Source organism: Giraffa tippelskirchi, chromosome 13 (genome assembly GCF_054371585.1).
Source record: "Giraffa tippelskirchi isolate mGirTip1 chromosome 13, T2T-mGirTip1v1.2.pri, whole genome shotgun sequence".
In the NCBI taxonomy this organism is placed as follows: domain Eukaryota; kingdom Metazoa; phylum Chordata; class Mammalia; order Artiodactyla; family Giraffidae; genus Giraffa; species Giraffa tippelskirchi.
The window spans coordinates 41,081,030-41,100,264 of NC_137287.1; the positions used below are offsets into that span (position 1 = coordinate 41,081,030).

Here is a 19,235-nt window from a genome sequence, read left to right on the forward strand (position 1 = left end):
CTGGGTCAGGCAGGTCTGGGGTCAGGCAAAGCCGCAGAGGGAGGGCCTGGAGCATGTGTGCCCCTCGGGAGGCAGGACCACAGTGACCCCTAGCTCGGGGGGGACTCGGCACCAACAACGGCTACTGCCACCGCCACCGCCAGACACAGGCATGGAGCGCAGCTCCGGACACACCGCGCACGCTCACCTGGCCCCCAAGCCCTTGTGCCTCAGCTCCGGTACAGCCCCCACGGCCCACAGGCGCAGCCGCCGGGTGTTGCTGCCGCTGACCAGCCAGGTGCCTGAGCACAGCAGCACTCCTGGGGAATGGGAGCTGGCATGAGCCGCATCCCCAGAGGCCTGAGGCTCAGGAGAGCATCCCGCCGCCCTGGCACCGTGACTCCCAGGGGGAACCGAGCCCCGAGAGCCAAGGGCTCGTCAGATACGCACCGATCTCACCGTCGTCTGCCTCCCAGGCCAGGAAGCAGCGGCCAGCACACGTGTCCCACACGTACACCTGGCCCTTGTTGGAGCCACAGTACAGCAGGGGCGCAGTCCCGTAGCAGAGTGAGCTCAGCTCGAAGCCCCCTACCTCCTCGGGGACGGACTCCTGGTGGACCTGGAGGGAGGAGAGTGGGGGTCAGCCACACCCGGGCCCAAGCCACACCCCGCGCTCCAAGGCCGCCTCCAAGCCCTGGCACCTGGAGGCTGACGTTGCCCCCCCGCCCCCACAGGAGCTGCAGGGTGATGACGCCCCGGCCCACACAGGCCAGCTCGCCAGCATCCCAGGGGTTGAAGGCCATGGCGTGCACCAGCTCTGGGAGGTGTATGGAGGACACAAGCTCGCAAGTGGCCGTGCTCCACAGGGCCAGGGTGCCATCGCCATAGTCCCCTGGGGAGATGCAGAAGGCCCGTGTCAGCAGCCCAGGGGCCCCAGGACTGGCAGGGGGTCAGAGATCACTGTCCTCCACCCCCGCCGGCTGACCCAGTGTGACGAGGAGCCGGTCGTCCGGTGAGAAAGCCAGGCCCTGGACCGCGGTTGTCGTGATGAGAGAGGAGCTGCCGGCAGGAGCCCCGGGGCACATCCCAGAGACAGATCTGGCAGCGGGAGGCAGCGCCGCTTCGGCTGGAGGCTGAGACCAGGACCTGGCGGTGGAGGGGCACGGGTCAGCCGGGAGGATGCGGTCCACGGGCCCGCTCAGGCTGCAGGGGCACCTCAGCTCTGGGCCTGTGGGGTGGGCCGCAGGGCAGGCACCTGGGCATCATGGCTGAGGGCCAGCGTGGAGATCTCCTCAGGGTGGCCAAGCCAGTGCTGCTGGGTGCCCGAGTGCAGGTCTTCCACCACCACCAGGCAGCCGCACATGTAGGCGAAGAAGCCTGTGGGCAGGACAGAGCCCGTCAGGTCAGCAGGCCACGGCGTGCCTCCCCACGGACCCAGCCACAGGGGCTCACACCCGCGCCCCACCCTACAGAGAAGGGCTGGGAGCAGGGAGCCCAGAAGCGCATCAGGACAGGCCCCCCCGCAGCTCCTGGGCCGTGGCCGCACTGGTGTCTGGCCTCCAGATCAGGTTGGCGCACCCGTTCCCGTTGTAGCTCACGACGGCCTTCAGGCGCAGCTGCTCGTCACCAGCAGAGGGCAAAGAGAGGCCCTGCGGGGAAGCGACCAGGATGCTGGCCCCACCTCGGACTCTGCTCTCAGGCCAGGCCTGGATGGAGGCACCGGGAGAGAAGGGAAGCCAGGCAGGGGCTCCTGAGGAGGGCGTGGGGGGCGGGGAGACCTGAGCAGGGCAGGAAGGAGCCTGGAGAAGGCTGGGTAGGGGAGGTGGGAGGGAACCAGGATGGTGGGCTGGCGAACAGGACACTCCGGGTCCCACTGGCACACCAGCGAACAGGAGCACAGGCTGGGCTCGAGGTGGGGGGTGACCAGCGGCCGGCCTCCAGCCCCGGGAGCTGCCCCAGGGACATGCCAGGAGCCACTGCTGATGGTGGGGAGGACCCTCAGACGCTACAGGCCACACTGCCCGAGCCCAGCCTCCACAGCATCGGTCGGTGGCCGGGACCAGGAGGACCCCCGCCCCGCCCACCTGGGCCAGCGAGGAGGCCTTGTAGCACGCTGTGAAGTGCCGGTAGGAGTCCAGGCGAGCAGGGGGCTGGGCCCTGGCTCCCCCTGTGCTGCAGGCGCCTGTCGGGCAGAGCGAGAGGCTGTGGACCCCCAGGACTGCACGGCGACCTCTCCGCTGTCACCCTGCCCTGGCTGGTCAGACGTTTGGGGTCAGAGGGCACTGACGGGCCATATCACCCTGCCCGCCTGGCTCGACTGGGACCTCAGGCTCTCTACCTGCCCTGCAGGGGACCACCCCGTCTGCTGGGGCAGCTGGCTCTGTCCTTAGGCCACCTGGAGTCCATGAGGTACACGCACCTGGGCCCTGGCCCAGTTACAAGGGACCCTGCCTCGCCCTGCTGCCCCACCCGTGCTTACTGGGCCAGCCACAGGAGTGGGGACGCCTGCCAAGGTCCCAGGGGCCCCCTGTCACCCCGCGGGCGCCGCTGCCAGCCCGGCCAGCCTCCTTCTGCACCAGCACGGATGGCCCTGAGGCCTGACGGAGATCCTCGGAGCCTCGGCTCTCATCTGACGGGAAGAGGGCGCCTGGGGAGGTTGAGGAGACGACGCGGGTGGGAGCAGGTGCCCAGTGTCCAGCCCTCCCCCAGGCCAGGAGCAGCAGAGCAGGTAGAGGGGAACCTCCCCCTCCCAGGACCCCCGTGGTCACCGTCACGGCCCTCAGGGCGCCCAGCACAGAGGTCCAGCTGGGGCGGGAGCGCTGGGGGTGACGTGGACACCTGCCACGAGGGCCCGCTGGCCCCGGACGCAACGCTCTCCAGCTACCCTGCACCCGGGCCTGCGGACGGAGGAGCCAGGCTATGCTCAGAGCCGAGGGGCGGGGGCGAGGGCGCAGAGCAGGAGGTGTGCTAGCCCCCACTCCCAACCAGCTCTGCCCTGGGCCCCAGCAAAGCATCAGCATGTGCCTCCCACAGCGGTTCATGTCAGTGTCAGGGGTCACCACAGGGCCTGCCAGCGTGGTGGGGCCACTCACCCACTTCGCAGGTCAGGGGGGGCCCGGGAGCACCCTGGACACTACAGAGGCGACAAGAGAGGCTGTCAGTGTGTGGGGGGAGGCGAAGGCCCAGAGAGGCCTGGCAGATTCAAGTGAAGGCAGACACTTGCCTTCCTGGGGGGCACCCCTCATGGGGAACCACAAGGTCCCAGAGGAAGACGGCATCTCCCATGCTGAGGAGCTGCTGCTGATCGGGGGTGAAGGCCACGGCCCGCACCGGCTCCGAGTGGCCAATGTACACCTGGGGGCGGTGATGTCGCACAGACCTGAGGCACGGCCGCAGACACCCTGGCCCTCCAACGCCCAGGCCAGACTGGCCCTCACACGGGGTCAGGCCCGGGATGCCCGGGGGCCGTCCTCCACCCTCCTGCCCACCAGCCCGGGACACACACCTGGCAGCTGGGGCCGGCCTGCACCGCGTAGTCCCAGAGCCTGACAGCCCGTTCGGTGGCTGTGAGCAGAAAGCGTCCATCCGCACTGAGGGCCAGGGAGGCGCAGGCCGCGGGGTGGCCACAGGACAGCTGTGGGAGAGTATGCTTGCTGCGAGGAAAGGTGGGCGCACCCGGGACTGCCGGCCGGGGGAGCCCTCCCTAGAGCGCCGCCGCCTGGGAGCACCAGGCAACCCAGGGCCACTCCGCCACGGGTGCTGCAGGCAGCAAGGCCGGAGCTAGAAGAAAGGGGGCCAGGCCGCCAGCCACGGCCTGGGCTCACCTCCCGGACCACGCGGCCCGACCTGGTGTCCAGCACAGCGATCATGTTTGAGGATGTGGACACCAGCAGGTGGCCGGGTGGCGAGGGGCCGAAGCACAGGGCCACAGCTGAGTCCAGGGAGCTGCCAGCCAGGTCCAGGGTGCTGACATCGACCCTCAGAAGCTGGGGGGAGAAGTAAGTATTGCCCCCACGAGCTCCGGGCAGAGCTGGAGCCCTCGAGCCAAGGCCTGGGTGGTAGGTAGCCTCGGGCACTCTGCCCTGCCCAGCCACCCACAGCTCAGGTGTCTTCCGTGCCCCTAAGGGGCTCAGGGCCTGGGTCCTCTCTGCAACGAGTGTGGCCTCCCACCCACGGGAATGACCCAGCCGCCAGGCTCAGGGGTGCCCACGCAGGTCTGTGGGCCGGGATGATGTGGCTTCACCCTCAGCAGACACACGCAGGGCTCCGGCGGACTCACCTCATCCAGCGAGGCTGCGTCCACGACGCTCACCGTGTACTTGGAGGGACCCACGAAGGCCAGTAGGCGGCTGTCCTCACTGACCGCCAGGATGCTGGAGCTTGGGTAGGCCTCCTGGCACACCACGTTAGCTGGCAGCACACGGGGGCGGGCAGTCAGCCGGGCAGGGTGGACCGCACAGCAGCGTGCACTGCCGGAGCACCCGGGCTCCCCCAGTGACCACCCAGTGACTGCCTGGCTGGCCCGAGACACAGTGTCCATGGGAGGAGGCCGGCCCTGGCCCCTGGTGCTCGGGCTGCAGGCGATCAACCCCTCCTGACGCAGGGCTGGCACACTCTGACCTCCCACTTGGGGGGTGCTGGGCAGTCCTAAGACCATGCCTGGCCCCATGGGTCTATGAGTGAGGCTATGGGACACAGCGCCACTGTCAGAGAGGTATTGGGAGGCCCAAGTGGGGCCAGGCGTGGGGGCCTGACTTGCCACTCGCAGGACGCGGCACTGGGGCACGCCGCTGTGGTACTGGGCCAGGGCGCCCCGCGAGCAGGTGCTGAACAGGAAGTGACTGTCGGGGCTGGCGGCCAGGCTGGTGATGGCTCCTCGGTGACACCTGTACCACATGGAAAAGTGTGCAGACGCCCACAGGGTGTCCAGGGCAGCAGAGGGTGGGCTGTCCCAGGGAGCCCACACTCCAGCCCTGCGTCCACCGCGCGCATCTGTGGGGCAGGCCCACCTGGGCGCCCACCTGTGCTCCACCAGGACCTTGGTGGCCTCCAGGCTGAAGGAGCGGACGGCCCCACTGCTGAAGCCACAGAATAAGGTCGGCTGCGTGGGGTGGAAGGCGATGGCATGTGGGGCCTCCTCGGGTGACGCAAAGTCGTACAGCTGTGGGGGGAGCTGCGTGAGGGCAGAGGGCGGGGCCGGCAGCTGCCCAGAGCCCCAAGAGCCAGTCTCCCCAGGGGGCTTGAACCTCAGGCCCCAAACCCGGGCAGGAGGACCCAGGGCCCCGCCTGCCAGGCCTCAGTGTGGCCAGCAGCCTCCAGACCTCCCTCCCAGCCGGCTCCCCTCTGGCCACACCCCACCTGCTGCAGGGTTGCCAGGTCCCAGACACGCACAGTGTGGTCCTGGGACACGGTGGCCAGCTGTCCCCGGCTGTGCTCGGTGGCAAGGGCCAGCACCGGGGCGGTGTGGGAGCGCACCAGCACACTGTACTCCTGGGATGGGACGTCCAGGAAGCCCAGGTGACCCGAGGAGGTGGTGGACAGCACACGCAGGCCGCCAGGGCTAGTGTGAATGGAAGTGATGGGGCCCTCGTGCTCTGCAAGCAAGGGGCTCAGTGACTGCCCAGGCCTGCAGTGGGGTGGGTCCTACACCAGGGCCCATCTGGGCAGGCTGATCACAGCCAGGCTGTATCAACTCCTAGCCCCTCGTCCAGGACACTGAGAAATGCGTTTTCCTGCTGCCTGGAGCCCCATCTCCCTGTGAGCTAGGACCAGCACCACCCCCGTGACCACCCACTCCCAGGTTCAGGACACAGCCCCGTGGAGCCCCACGCTGTCCAGCCTGGGGACATGGCCCTCCTGTGCCGACCCTGGGGCGAGGTGGTGTCCAGGCCCCACGTGCCTCCAGGAGAACGGAGAAGTCCAGCGGCCAGAGGCGCAGGTAGCCATCCTCGGAGCCCACGGCGCACGCAGACTGGGAGACGCTGAGGCTGCTGATGGCGATGCTAGGGCCTGGGTGGCAGAAGCTGGGTCAGCCCCAAGCAGCAGGGCCCCTCCCCCTGCACAGCAAGGCCCACCTACCCAAACCAAAGGCCTGCTTCTGTGTGAGGGGGTCGCGGGGGGTCTGTGAGGGCAGGAGGCAGCGAGCATGCCGCACGGCCATGAGCTGGTGGTCGATCTCCAGGATGTGGCCGCTGCGGCTGCACAGGTACCTGCCAGGGAACCGCAGATGAGGCCTGTGGCGGCGGGGGCGGGGCGCCGGGCCTTCAGGGAGGGGGCGGGGGCGGGACGGGGGGGGGGCGGGTGCTCACAGCATGTGGCCATCCTGGGCGGGCCCAAAGGCCAGGTCAGTGAACTCCAGCGTGTGGTGCTCCCCCAGGTCCACAGCGCAGGAACGCAGTGCCCCACCTCAGAGCCGCCACAGCCACATGCTGCCCCGCCCGCACGACGCCATCCTGCGAGGGTGGGAGGTGAGCGGAGTGGGGAGCTCACGACTCAGCAGCCCCAGCACCCAGAGAGGGCGGGCGATCACCTGGCTTTGTCGAAGAAGGCGACCTGGAACACCTTTACATCAGAGTCGCTGTGCGCCTTTGCGAGGATGACGGCCTCTCTGCCTTGCCCCAGCTGAGCCGTGCCCCACACCAGCACGGTCTGCAACAAGCCCACACTGAGTGCCTGCCTGCCCACCCGGCCTCTCCAACAGAAGCCAAAGGAACCTGCCATGCCCACCCAGGGCGTCCACAGATGTGTGTCTGCAGAGAGGAGCAGAAAATGCAACCACAACTGGAGGAGAGGCCCCAGGGGAACACCCAGCTTCAGAGATGCTGGCGTGAAAAAACATCCATCTCAGACCTGCAGAACTCACCAGCAAAGAGAGCAAGGCCAGTCACTCGAAGGACAGTTCCGTCCACAAGGGCGAAACAGATGCCCTGCAGAGCATGTGACGTGGGGGTGTCCAGCCAGGCTGGGGGAGGCCAACGGGGGTCCCTGCTGCCTGCCTGTACCCTGGGACAGCTGCCCCCGCTCCCCGCCAGCCTAGTTACTGTCCGACTGGGGTGGTCCTTGCCAACGCCGCAGAGCAGCTCCCCACTGTTGGAGAAGCTGTGGACAGAGGCGACAGTCAGCATCATGGGGGCTGGCACCTACCCCCCCGGAGGCCCTGCACCCACCTGAGGGAGCAGATAATGTGAACCGGGCTCTGGAACAGGGCCAAGCAGCTCCCCATCTGGAAGTCCCAGAGACATAGCATGCTGTGGGGCTGGGCCTGGGCTGAGGCCAGCAGCGAGCCGCTCCCGTCCAGCGCCACAGCAGAGACCTGGGGGCAGTGAGTTGAGGGAGGGTACGGGCCAGCAGACCAGGCCACTCCAGGCCAGGAGTGCCCACCTTGTCTGTGTGGCCAAGAAAGAGACGTTGCTCCTGGGTCTCAACGTGCAGGACGACAATGACCGCGTGGCAAGGGTACACGACAGCAGCCCCATCCGGGGTCCACAGGACCTGCGAGCAGGGGCCAGAGGCTGAGGTCACAGGCTGGTCAGCTTCACTCCCCACCAGCCTTGAGCCCCCCGAGGCACAAGCACAGGAATCACCGGGTCGCCTAAGCCGAACACTCAGAAAGAGCATGGTCGCATGTGGGAACAGCAGGGCTCCCACTAAGCAGGGAACTATGGGGTTCAACTAACAAGAGGCCAAGAGCCCACAAAGACTCAGAGCCCACATCCAGGACAGCCTGGTGAGCACACGGCCACCTCTCCAGAGGTTGCCTCCACAGGGACCCTGTCTTGCCCACACCAAGCCCCACTCGGCTGGATGACATGCATCCAAGACTTAAAGGATGAACAAGGGTCTCAGGTCTCTCGAAGCTTGAGTATTTGGACCAGCACCGACCCAGCTGGTGCTCACAACACAAAAGGACGCCTGTATCTGGACATCACAGCACCAAGGAAGCACCAGGCATGTGCGGACGCGGGCAGAGCTGGGTGACCACAGCAGTACAGGGACCCGGTGCCTAGGGGAGCTCAGCGGTCCACACAGCCAAGGCAGGGAAACGCAGCATCTGCCTGCTGTCTCCTCGTTGTATCTGATGCTTGTAGGACCCAACAAAAGCACAGGACCCCTCACCCATTTGGTGCTGTGACCCCCAAAGCCGATGACCCCCTTGAGCCTCAGGATCGGATCTGGGAGGAAGCTCTGAAACAGGCAGACGCACAGTGAGACCCAGGTGGCAAGGACCCTGTCGCAGCAGGGCTGCCCCGCCCAGAGCCAGTTCCGGCCTCCCAAGAAAGCCACTAATCCTGAGCTCCTGCCAGCCACTCTGAGGCAGGAAGCCAGGACTGCAGTCACAGTGCTGAACCCTCCAGGTGCCCCAGTCTTGCCCGCCTGCCCGGAGCCTGAGGTCCCCCCGCAGACCATGGGCTAGGGGCATGGCACTGGCTCTCTTACTCTTTGTTGAAAACGCTTCTTGCCCAAAGCCTCCTCTGGTGAGCTCTGCTTCTTGCCAGGAGCCTGGACGGGAAGAGACCGTCAGAAGAGACCACCCGCCCCGTGGCTGTTCCCTGCAGGCAGCGGCCCAGCAGCCCTCCAGCCACCGCTCGTCCACGCGTGAGCCCCTCGGGGGCACAGTCCAGCCCCACCTTCCTCGGGAAAGGCACTCACCTTTTGCGGAGCTGCATCCTCTGGGGCTGTGGGCGCCACCGCCGGCTGACGGGCAGACACGTGAAGGCCGTCACTGGCTGCATGCTTGTCAGTGGCCTCCACCCAGGCCAAGGGCTCCTGGCTACAGCCACCAGGGCCAGCCACACCAGAGACCTCTGAGCGCTCAAAGGACATGCTGACCTTCGGAAGGGGCCTGGGCATGGAGGGGGCCCAGTGGGACTGCAGGAGGCCAAGTGCCCATGAGCGCCCTGCCTGAGGCCAACACCCCCAACCCCACCTCCGAGGGCACCGGGCACTCACGGCTGTGGGGTCATGCTTCCGGACCACAAGGGCCATGCTGTCCCGCGCAGGCTTGCTGAAGGCCGCTGGGGAAGGGAGCAGCCACGGCACATGCCCCACTAAGATTGCAGTGGAGAAGAACTCACTGAGCAGAGTGCAGACAGGTACAAGGCACTGGGCAGGGGGTGGCAGGGGGCCTGGCCTTGCCCACTCTGCAGGAGAGGAGCCACGCTGACAGCGGCAGCCTGCCCTAGCAGGGGCCCCAACACCCATCCCAGCAGGAAAGTTTGAAGCCCCAAGCACTCAAGTCACAGCTTCCCGCTGCTCTGGGGCCTTGGGGCCGCCTCCTGCACCCTTGCAGGCACCACACTGCTGGGGTCACCTCCCCAGATGCAGCATCAGGACCCCTCTCCTGCCGAGCGCCATGGGCCCTGCAGACCTGAACCCGGTCACCGCTGCCCCACAGGCCCACCTGCCTCAGGAGGGAAACCACTCTTCTGCACCGGCTCGGAGGGCGTGTGTGAGCTACCGCTCGGAAACCTCGGCAGGTTAGAGGGAGAGTCAGCTTCTGGGACAGCCCTGCCCTCCCTGCGCCTAGGACGGCAGAGGCACTCACCGGATGTGGACGTAGCGGTCATGCCAGCTCTCCCCCTTTGGCACCGGGAAAGCCATTTCTCGAGGTATGGGGGTGACGGGCAGTTTTGCGCGCCAGGCTTCAGCGACAGTGACGGCTGGAAAGAGCAGAGTTGTTCCAAGTCCAGGGAACCATCCAGGCCCCTCTCCCAGCCCAGGAGCCTCAACACCAGGGGCCAGCAGGGTCCTGCCTGGCCACCAGCCCAGCTACCACTCCCTCTAACGGCTGCCTCGGGAGCTGGGAGGCTCAAAGCTGGCACAGCATGGGCATTTTCACTGAGGGCCAGGGACGGAGTGGAGGGCAGCACACAGGGAGCGAGAGCAGGTGGGCTGCAGGCTAACACATCTGTGGTCCTCACCAGGGTCGAAGCACAGGTCACTGGTGTAGAGGCTCTGGACCAGCATGCTGGCACACAGCCTGACGCCCTTCAGGTGGCTGTAGCATCGGTGCAGGTAGACCAGCAGAATGTCGTGCAGGTCAAGCTGCAGGCAGGTCCAGCGGGCACCAGGAGAGGCCACACCTGGCAGGTGTGCAGGACTCGTGCCAAGGTCAGCACCTACCCTCTCACCAGTGTGTCCTCGGCCTGTTCCGAGTCTCATGGCCACAACCATGTGACCCCCACCCAGACCTCCCCCTGAGCCTTCTGACTGGTCGCCTCTCCCAGACCATCCCCGTGTCCCATTCATGCCTCATCTGCACGTTACCTTCCCTGGGTGTCCCAGCCTCACAGATGAAAGGGTACTGCGGCCACATAGCTGTGGACTTGAATTCCTTGAAGAGGTTGGAGAAGGACACTCGGATGACCTGGCTGTCCTGTGGGACACAGCATGGACGTGAGGGGTCCAGGCTGCTGCAGGAGTGCAGGGCCCCGGGCAGCCCCCGCCTCCCAGGTCGGCACCTCAGTGGACACATCCAGGTGAATGACGAAATGCTCGGCGGGCAGTGGCCGAAAGAGCACATACAGGTACCGACCGGTCAGCCCCAGGGACTGGGTGCTGGTTTGGGGGAGCTGGATGTAGTTGCTCGCAGAGACAGAGCCCCGCACGCGGTACACGGTGCACTTGAGGGTCTTGTCCTGGAGAGAGAGACGTCTTGCAGACGTCCTGCAGTCCAGGGAGGCCGGGAGGGCTCCAAACAAGCGTCCAGGGAGAAGAGAGGAGAGGCCGCCGCTCCCGGCGCCAGGCAGCCCGGCCACTCACCGTCACGGCGGCCACATCGCCTTCCTTAGTGGAGCGCTTCCACTCGTCCACCTTGAAGTGTCTGAAGATGTTGAGGAACGGCTGCTGCCACACTGGGGGACAAGGAGGCATGAGGTGCCGGGCCCACTGCAGGTCCAGGCAGGGGCCCGGCAGGGCCTGCGCGCTCCCCAGCGGTGACGGCCAGCACGGCTCGCGGACTGGGCTGCGGGTGAGTCTCAGCACCAAACCGTGCGCGGTGGCGCCGGCCCTTGGACCCCAGACCCCGGCCCCCGGCCTCCCTCTGCGCGCCGCTACCTCGCGCCATGGCGCCTCGGCTCGCGCTTCCCGCCTCTGCCGACGCGCACCACACGCCGGGCACGCAGCGCGTGCCTAGCAACAGAAGGCTGGCAACGGCGCCACTGACGCCGCACGGCGGCAGGTAGTCACTGCGCCTGACACGTGACCGCGGGGCGGGGCCTGGCGCGGGGCCAGACCCCAGTCTGCCCGGCTGCCTCGCCCCGGGTCGCCCCGAGTTGCTGTCCGGCCACCTCCTCTCTACTGCTGTCTTGCCGCGGGTCAGGAGCCTCCGCCCCCGAGCCTCTGCGGCCATCCCCAAGCCGGGACCCCGTGGGCTTCCTCTAGCACCCCCGGCATCCCTGCTGTGGGGTCTGATCCGGGAGGTTCCTGACCCTGAGGCCCGTGTTCGCGATGGGAGTGAGACGCAGTCCAGAAATCCTGACCGCACTTGGCGGGGACGGTCCTCCCCTCCCCTGCTTCTGCCCAGCCCTCTGGAGGCACTTATGTCAGCCGCAGGCCCCACAGGACCCCGAAGGCTCCCTGCCAGACCTGGGGGGTTCAGATACGACAGCAGGCATCCTGAAACCTGACCCCAATTCTGGGTGGCTAAGACCCCATCTCAGGGTCAGTTAAGTAACATCTCTAGGTCTTGAGAGCAGGTTTCGACACCCGACAATGATTACAGGGAGAGGAAGGGGGCGTGGGTGTCAGTGGGGTCGGCTGGCATTTTCAGACTTATACGCAAAATGATCTGGTCCAGGATGCAGGAAGGCAGCTGGGTAGGAGGCTAGGTGCCAGAGTTGGACAGAGCTTCAGCTGTGCGGAGAGGAAGCTACCCAGCAAGTCGTGCCAGGGCTGGGGCGGGGACACGAGCGCCCCTCCCCCGCCCACTCCCCACAGCCCACGGAGTCAGGGCCTCTCCAAAAGGCAGTTTCTCAACTTTATTAGCCTGGAGCTCCTCCCTGCCAGCCCCACGGGCTGGTCCCCGGGCACAGTGAGCAGGACTGAGGTCAGACAGTTTCAACCCCTGGCCTCCAGCAGCCTGGAACAGCTGGGCCAAGGGGTCAGCAGGGGCAAAAGTCCAAATGCTGGCACTTCAGGTGTGGCCGGCGCCTGGCCAGGCCCAGGGTGAAGCACGGCCTGCCGCAGTGGGTGGACAGGGCGCCGTGGTCCTCTCCTGGCAAAGGGTCCAGCGTGGGGCAGGGCCACGCCCTGCACAAGACAGCCTTCCTTCCAAAGCTGCGACTAGGAGCAGTTGGTGATCCTGGCCAGGAACTGCTGTGCCCACCACTCGTCCAGGTCGATGGGCACAAAGTCTGTGGAGAAACAGAAGGCTGGGTAGTGACACACCTTCCCAGCGGACAAGTGTGCATCCCCCCTCCAGCTGGCCACAAGCCCCTCACCCAGATCCCAGCTGTAGCAGACGCTGGGAAGAGTGGATCAGGCTCCATTCCTCGCCCCACCCCCTTGGGGCTAGAACCTGGCTGAGCCAGGTCAGGGGTGGAGGCAGGGGGGTTCCTTGAGGGTGGGGGAGGGCTCACTCTGCAGCCGGGGGTTGGGGGTCCTCTCCACGTACTGCACAGGCCTTGGGCCACTCTCACCGGCCGGGCCACCACCCAGCTGCTGCTCCACTTGCTGCCAGGCTGTGGGGAGAGGACGGTCAGGCTGAGCCAGGCCCCTGGCACCCTCCCACCCTAGGGCCCGGTGGCTAGCCTGGACCCCTGCCCGGAGCTGGGAACGGGAACGGGTGGCCCGCTGAACGGTCACAGGACAGACGGGCTGAGAGCCCAGGTATGTCCCAGCCCTCCAGCGACTTCGAGTTCAGGTTACAGTGGGAAGGGGACTAGTGGCCTGGGACACTCTCTCGGGCCTCAGCGCTACCTTCTGACACAAATCGGACGTTCTCCTCGTGGGCCAGTGTATAGGGCTCCTGGGTTCCCTCGAGGGATGGGGACGTGGCAGGCGGCCGGCGGCCATTCACCCGATTGAACACGAGCCTTGGCCCTGGACTGTGGGAAGGCGAGGAGACGCTCAGCCATGTTCCCAGGCCAGGTGCTACCTGGCAGAGCTCCCAGAGCAGCCACAGGCCACCGCGCCCCACAGGCCAGGCCCAGTCCGGGCACTTCCCTGAACCACACGCAGGGCAGCTGTGGGCTGCAGCCGGTGGCCGAGGCCTTTCTCCTGCAGGCCTGCGCCCCCAACAGCTCAGCTCACACCTGCAGCCCCTGGCCCTGAGACAAGTCTAAGGCTGCAAAAGGGCTCTGTGTCCCCAGATCCCTGCAGAGCCCCATGCTCAAGGCACACAGATGGACCCCCCATGGGTCTCTCAGGAACCTCCACTGCCACCTGCCTCCCCCTCCCCACTGACGGGCCAGGCCTCCAGCAGCCCAGGTTCTGACCTAAGTAAACAGGTTTTTTGGTCCCACCCCGCCCCCAGGCGCAGTTCTTGGTCACTTTCTCCCCCACAGAAGACTCTTCATCTCAAGATGCCCCCAGGATGGAAGGAAGGACCTGAATGAGAGCAGGTGGACTTCGCCCTTCCCAGCTGCCCCGGCCCCTGAGAGAGCTCCTGGTCTGGCTAGACAGTGCCAAGTGCTGAGTGGGCCATCCTGAGTGGGGAGGGTGACCGTGGCCCTGGTCCACCCCTGCAGCTTCCAGGCCAGGACCGTGCTCTTGCCCACAGGGCAGGAATGCTGAGTGAGGAGATGGCCCTGGGTGCTGGAGCCTGGCCTGGTGGGCATTCAATGTCCAGGTGGCCACTGGGCCCACCCCGGCCAGCCAGGCCCAGAGCATGGATGGGCTGCCCTGGCCAGAGGCAGCTGGCCCAGCCCTGCACACATGAAGCCCGGGACAGGGCTGTGGAGGGAGCGGGGCCCACACCTACAGCAGGAGGTGGGAGCCGGGAGTCCTGGGCTGCACGTGCCACTCCGCCAGGCACTCGCGGTCCCGCCGGCCTGCTCGCCATCCTGGGCTTAGGTGCCCCACCGCCGCACGGGGTTCCTCCTCAGCTGAGAGGGGCACTAAAATAAAGAGGAGCATCCTGAGGGGCACCAGTCCCGCCAGCTCCAGGCTGGCAGGTCGGGTGGCCACAGAGAATGTGGAGGGGCAGGGCTGCTCCCAGGCTTGAGCGATACCAACCAGAGGGTGTGGATGTCTGTCCTCAACTGGGACAGCCCCTTGCCTGCCTGCTAACCTTACCCCTGCAAGGCCACAAACTCTAGAAAACTTGGAGATTGAGCATCCAAGGAAAAAAACAATTGCAGTCAAAGGCTACAAACTGCCAAGTACTTAGAGGGTGGCTTCCCAGGTGGCTCAGCGGTAAAGAATCCGCCTGCAATGCAGGAGACCCAGGTTCAATCCCTGGGTCAGGAAGATCCCTTGGAGAAGGAAATGGCAACCCACTCCAGTATCCTTGCCTGGAGAGCCCAGTCCATGGGGCCGCAAGAGTCAGACACGACTTAGTGACTCAACCACCAGAGGGTGGCCTGGCTAGGGCTGAGAAGGGGGCTCAGGCTGGCACCTGCCCGCCCCCTGCTGGCAGTTACGTAAGGAGGCTCTGTGGGCCTTCTGGAGGAAAGAGCACTGCTCCCCTGTGCACCTATGGTCGAGTCTGGTGCCACCCCCACCTCCACCCTTGTGCCAGCGCCCAGGGACACGGTCCACTGGCAGGCCCTGCCCACAGCAGCAGCAGCTCTGGATTCCCTGCTCAGGGCCTGCCAACTAGGGCCTTCTCTTCATCCCCTTCACTATCCTCCAACGTAGACCACCCACGCATTTTCAGCCCAGACTCGAGAGAAGTGACCTGTCCAGGGTCACACGTGGTGAGTGGATGGCAGCATCAGAACTGTATGCGTGTCTGAGCCTGAAGCCCACAAGGCAGTGCAGCTCCCAAGCTGCCTCCCCCAACAGCCTGCCTCCCCTGCACCATTAGCTGGTCACAGGGTCTCAGTTGCTCTTTTCCCTGACAGCAGGTCTTACTCTCTCTGGCTCAGAGGGAGAGGGCTCATCAGAGGCCCAGACTCACACAGCCTATTCACCACCATGGGCAGCGCCCAGACCCAAGCCCAGTCAGGGGCAGATGCTTGGGGCACCCCGGTGAGCCAGGCACAGAGCACCCCAGTGGCTCAGACTCCTTCTTCCCAGGCAAACCTGGCTGAGGGGGGGTGGACTGGAAGACTGGGTGGAGTGATTTTGGAGGGTCCCTCCCCTAGAAGTTTCAGGAGCAAGGCTGGGGGTCCCCGTGTGGGAGACCTGTAGGTGCCCTGGCCTCCCAGTAGAGGCTCGCCCCTGAGGCTGGGAGGGGAGCGGCTCAGGGAAGGGGTGACTTCAGAGGGAAGGTGGATGGCACGACCAGCACAGTCTGCCTTCCTGCTGCCCCCCTGCGCCCACTGTGCCAGACGGGGCTGCGGAGGCGGGGGCCGGAAATGGGGGCCGAGCACCAGCACCCCCGACCCAGGACCTGGCCGCGGCCCCTCGTCTCTTCCATCTCTCCCAGCACCCGGATCCTGCACAGACCACACGCTTCCTCCCCCAATCCCCAGCAAAGCTGCCACGGAAAAAGCACAAGCTTCTCCAGCTAAGAGAGTGGGGGCTTCCTGCCTGGGTGACGGGGGCGGGGACAGACACACCTGTGCCCGGCTCCCTCCCCAGGGCGGCAGGGTGGCTGAGGACCAGGGCTGACGTCACAAGGCAGGGTCACAGCACAGTGGGCCCTGGGACGTGCCCCCCACGGCCGCACACACCCCTCTCCCCAGGAGGTGCTTGTGGTCCTCACAGGACCAGCTTCAGAGTGTCAGCGTGCTCCCAGCAGGAAGCTGCCGGAAAGGGCCTCAGCCTAGGAGGTTTTCACAGGCTGCCTCCACCTGTGGCATCTCAGGCCGGTACTGAGGGGGAGGGCAGGTTGAGGGCGCGCAGCAACACAGCCCCCAGCTCTTACCAACCCGGAGGCTGTCTGTCCTCAACTAGAGAAGAAATCCCAAGGCCGGTCAGTGCTGCCCCCACCCACCCACAGCCAGCAGGAGCCTCAGGCCTGTGTGGCCTGGACCAAGCCCTGGGCCCTGAGCCTGCAGAGAATAAGTAAGACCAGAAACAGGACCCGAGCCAAAAAATTACAGGTTCAGTCCCGGAGGTGGAGGCGCTGACCTCCTGGGCACAGTGACTTGGAGGCCACAGTGGTTGAACTGAGGCTCCCAGCAAAACTGCTGGTCAGGAAAGGCAGAAAAGCACCGACGGGGGCTCGGGGAGAAGGCGGAGGAGAGCAGCGGCCTGGCAGGGCCCGAGGCAACCACGTGCATCTCTCCCCCGCTGCTCGGCCAGGCAGCCTCCAGCGGGCCGCTCCCGCCCTCTAGGGCGAGTCCGCGGCAGCTCCTCTCAAAGCTTGGCCTCCGCCGCCCAAGGTCGGCCCGGGCACCTGACTCAGCCGCCTGGAGCCCCTCAGATCCAGGAGCGGGTCGGCTTCCTCCCGACTTTGCCTGCGTGGGGCCCCAGGGCTCGGAGGTGTGTCACGTACCCCCGGCCCGGTCCCCTCCGACCCAGGTGAGGCGGAAGCGCGGAGGCGCGGTCCCGAGCCGCAGGCGCGGGCCGGGTCGGCGGGCTCCGCCCCCTCCGCTCCCGCCCGGAGCATGTGGCCCGAGCTCCGCTAACCTTTTCCCAAGGTCACCACCGCGGCCCCGCGGCGGCCGGCGGGGGAGGGGAGGGCCGCGCGTCTCACCTCGACAGGGGCCAGGGGCCCGGCGGCTGTGCCCGCGGGTGCTGCGGGGTCGGCGCGGGATGCCGGCATTTCAGGAGCTCACCGAGCCTGCTCTCCACCTGCTGCTGCGTGGGACCTGCGGGCACCGGGAGCGCGCGTTAGCCGCCGGCACCGCGCCGGCGGCGGGCACCGTGTGCGGACCCCCGCCCGCCCCCTCCCTGCCTTGCCCGCCCCCGCCGCGCACCTGTGCGCCGCTGCGCGACCAGCTTGCTGGGTCCCTTGGTGATGGTGTACATGGTGCGGAGGGGCCGCAGCGCGCCCGCGCCCTCCGCGCCCTCCCCGCCCGCCGGCCCGCGGCCAGATCTCGCGCCCTCCGCCCGGCTGGCACTAGGCTGGCGCGGAGGGCGCGGCCCCTTTAACAGGCGGCCGGCGCTGCGAGAAGGGGGCGGGCCCGCCGCACACCCCCGGACCTTAAAGGGCCCGCGCAGAGGCTCACGGCAGGGGTGGTGCTCGAGCTTTGGAGAAGCTGGCGGGACCCCCCGGAGAAGCCTGAGGGCGGAGTTTAAGCAAGTTTCGCTGGGCCCCGGCCGCCGGCCGCCACTGGAAGAGGCTCGGGGGTCACGGGCACCCAGACGTGGCGAAGCTCTGGCTCAGGCCCTCGTGGGGTCGGCGGTGACAGGCGTTGGGAATGATCTGTGTGGACCCTGGAAGCAAGGGTGTCCCCACGCAGCGCACGTCGGAGACCCTCCGCCAAGGTGCCTGGGCCGGCCTGGGCCACTGCTGCGGTTCACTCACACGGCACTGAGGGGGGTCAAATATGAGAACAGCGGGTCGGCCCCCGGGTTTGGGCAGAGACATGACACCCTGGGAATCTCCTTTTCATCCCACGGGACAGGAGCAGGGTACCGGCTGCCACGTGTGCACGTGCAGACCCCAGGGAGGCGGGAAGGAGGCCCCTTACCAATCCAGGAGCACCCTGGGTGCTGGGGGTGCAGAAGGAAGGTGAAGGAGCCCAGCTTGCCTGTCATCCCACGCGGAAGAAAGACCACTTACTCCTCCAATCCCCCAGGCACTGGGATCAGGACGCAAGACCTGCTGCAGTGACATCCCTCAGGAGGAACCAGACCTGCCTGGAGGGGAGGGGTCTGGGCGCTGGGCCCTAGCCTGCCCGGGCTCCAGCCACAGGGCTCCTTCCCGAGGGTGAGGTGGAGCTGCCCTCTGTCCCACAAGGCCTGTGACCTGAGAGGGGAGAGCATGCCCAGGGAGCCAGGGCACGAGCACACCCCCAACCCCTGGCCAGGCTGGGCCCCCTTTCCACTCCTGGGGCCCATCCCCCGCCCCTCTCCCCCAGCTGTGTCAAGGCCAGCATGGTCCTGCGTCATCTGTGCTGGCAGCCCTGGTCTCTTCAGTGGCCTTGAGCACAATGCTAACTTAGCTGGGGAGGCTTTGAAGGGTGAGGGGCCTGGGCGTGGGGAGGGTCTCTTCCAGAAGGCACATGCTCTGGGCATGAGGAGCCAGTCCCTGGGCTGACACGAAGCTGAGAGTTCCTCCTCTGATGGGCACCCCCTCAGGCCAGCGTGGAGAGGACCCTGTTGATGGGCAGGCAGGCTTGGCCTTGATGGTGGGCAAGGCTGCTAGACCCTAAGGTCCCAGCCTTGCCCCTGGCCCTTGTCTGAGGTCAAAGGTTGGGTCCAGAGCCCTAGGAAAGACTGCAGGAGAAAGCCACAGAAGAGGAATGGTCCTGCCAGGTGAGAGGGGAGGGGGTGCAGGACAGGCTGGGGGCAGGGAGGGTGAAGGAACCCAGAGGGCCCCCAAAGACACTGAGCTGGGGGAGCAGGCAGCCAGGGGGAAGAAGGCCAGGTTGTAGTGGGAAGGCAGCAAAGCTCTGACACCTGTGTGCAGCAGGGCCAGGGCCTATCTCCCCACCCCACCGCTACCCAGGGGCCTTCCCAGACTCCCTGCTGCCAGAATTTAGCCTGAGCATCTGACCCACCCTGACTTGGGGACAGAGCCAGGAGGCATGGGGAGGGCCCAGCCCGAGCTGGGAGAGGTCAGGGTCTAGTTGGTCTGCGACCAAGAGCTCAGGTCGGTTCTCCAGTTGGGGTAGGAAGCCTGGCCTGTCTGGCCTTGACTGGACTACTCTGTCCATTACAGTGAGCAACCTGCTAAGCCCCCAGAAACAGTGTCTTGCAGCCGGCAAACATTCCCTATTGTCAGAGAGGCTGGGAACTCAGCCCAGAATCAGTCACGGGCAGCTGAACAGAAGGCAGGAGCCTCACCCAGCACCCAGCCACAAGCCCAGAAATGCCTGGAGCCACACAGAGAACATGGGCGTCAGAGCAAGGAGGGACCTTTACTGACTCCAGTTAACCCTAATGAAGACATTAGAATTTTTCTCTTCTTTGCTGCTGTTTAGTCACTAAGTTGTGTCTGACTCTTTGCAACCCCATGTACTGTAGCCCACCAGGCTCCTCTGTCCCTGGGATTCTCCAGGCAAGAATACTGGAGTGGGATGCCATGCCCTCCTCCA

The 19,235-nt window shown here is 66.3% G+C and overlaps 2 protein-coding genes and 2 long non-coding RNA genes across 22 annotated transcripts; 2 read left to right on the top strand and 2 right to left on the bottom strand.

Annotated features, from left to right (window-relative positions):
* Window positions 1-187: 187 nt before the first annotated feature.
* Window positions 188-10,905, bottom strand: LOC145532732 (WD repeat-containing protein 90-like). The gene is given in 31 exon segments (XM_081558338.1): window positions 188-299; window positions 430-598; window positions 965-1,125; window positions 1,235-1,356; window positions 1,558-1,685; window positions 2,064-2,161; window positions 2,459-2,626; window positions 3,072-3,112; window positions 3,203-3,333; window positions 3,485-3,613; window positions 3,804-3,965; window positions 4,259-4,865; window positions 5,001-5,140; window positions 5,338-5,573; window positions 5,875-5,988; window positions 6,058-6,188; window positions 6,288-6,431; window positions 6,509-6,627; window positions 7,020-7,077; window positions 7,146-7,291; window positions 7,360-7,470; window positions 8,095-8,163; window positions 8,416-8,478; window positions 8,629-8,847; window positions 8,929-9,026; window positions 9,380-9,447; window positions 9,524-9,638; window positions 9,900-10,124; window positions 10,246-10,354; window positions 10,440-10,616; window positions 10,741-10,905. Coding segments are annotated over 28 exon segments (4,002 nt in total). The 5' UTR covers window positions 10,852-10,905; the 3' UTR covers window positions 188-299; window positions 430-598; window positions 965-1,125; window positions 1,235-1,271.
* An 813-nt stretch (window positions 10,906-11,718) lies between these two features.
* Window positions 11,719-13,895, top strand: LOC145532741 (uncharacterized). Its single transcript, XR_014073504.1, has 3 exons — window positions 11,719-12,354; window positions 12,715-12,807; window positions 13,485-13,895. It is a non-coding gene; the product is annotated as an uncharacterized LOC145532741 (long non-coding RNA).
* MCRIP2 (MAPK regulated corepressor interacting protein 2) lies at window positions 11,943-17,094 on the bottom strand. 19 transcript variants are annotated; one of them, XM_081558345.1, is made up of 6 exons: window positions 16,950-17,094; window positions 16,727-16,841; window positions 13,901-14,036; window positions 12,898-13,025; window positions 12,558-12,659; window positions 11,943-12,332 (listed from the first exon to the last, which is right to left on the bottom strand). In XM_081558345.1, exons 4-6 carry the CDS (start codon window positions 12,991-12,993, stop codon window positions 12,081-12,083), a joined length of 450 nt encoding a protein of 149 aa, XP_081414471.1. In that variant the 5' UTR covers window positions 12,994-13,025; window positions 13,901-14,036; window positions 16,727-16,841; window positions 16,950-17,094; the 3' UTR covers window positions 11,943-12,080. The 19 variants fall into 19 exon arrangements, with proteins under 19 accessions (XP_081414471.1, XP_081414466.1, XP_081414467.1 ...); XM_081558340.1 differs by having other exon boundaries at window positions 13,901-14,056; XM_081558341.1 differs by lacking the exon at window positions 13,901-14,036 and having other exon boundaries at window positions 12,593-12,659.
* Window positions 17,071-19,105, top strand: LOC145532739 (uncharacterized). Its single transcript, XR_014073502.1, has 3 exons — window positions 17,071-17,460; window positions 17,775-18,453; window positions 18,860-19,105. It is a non-coding gene; the product is annotated as an uncharacterized LOC145532739 (long non-coding RNA).
* Window positions 19,106-19,235: the final 130 nt, after the last annotated feature.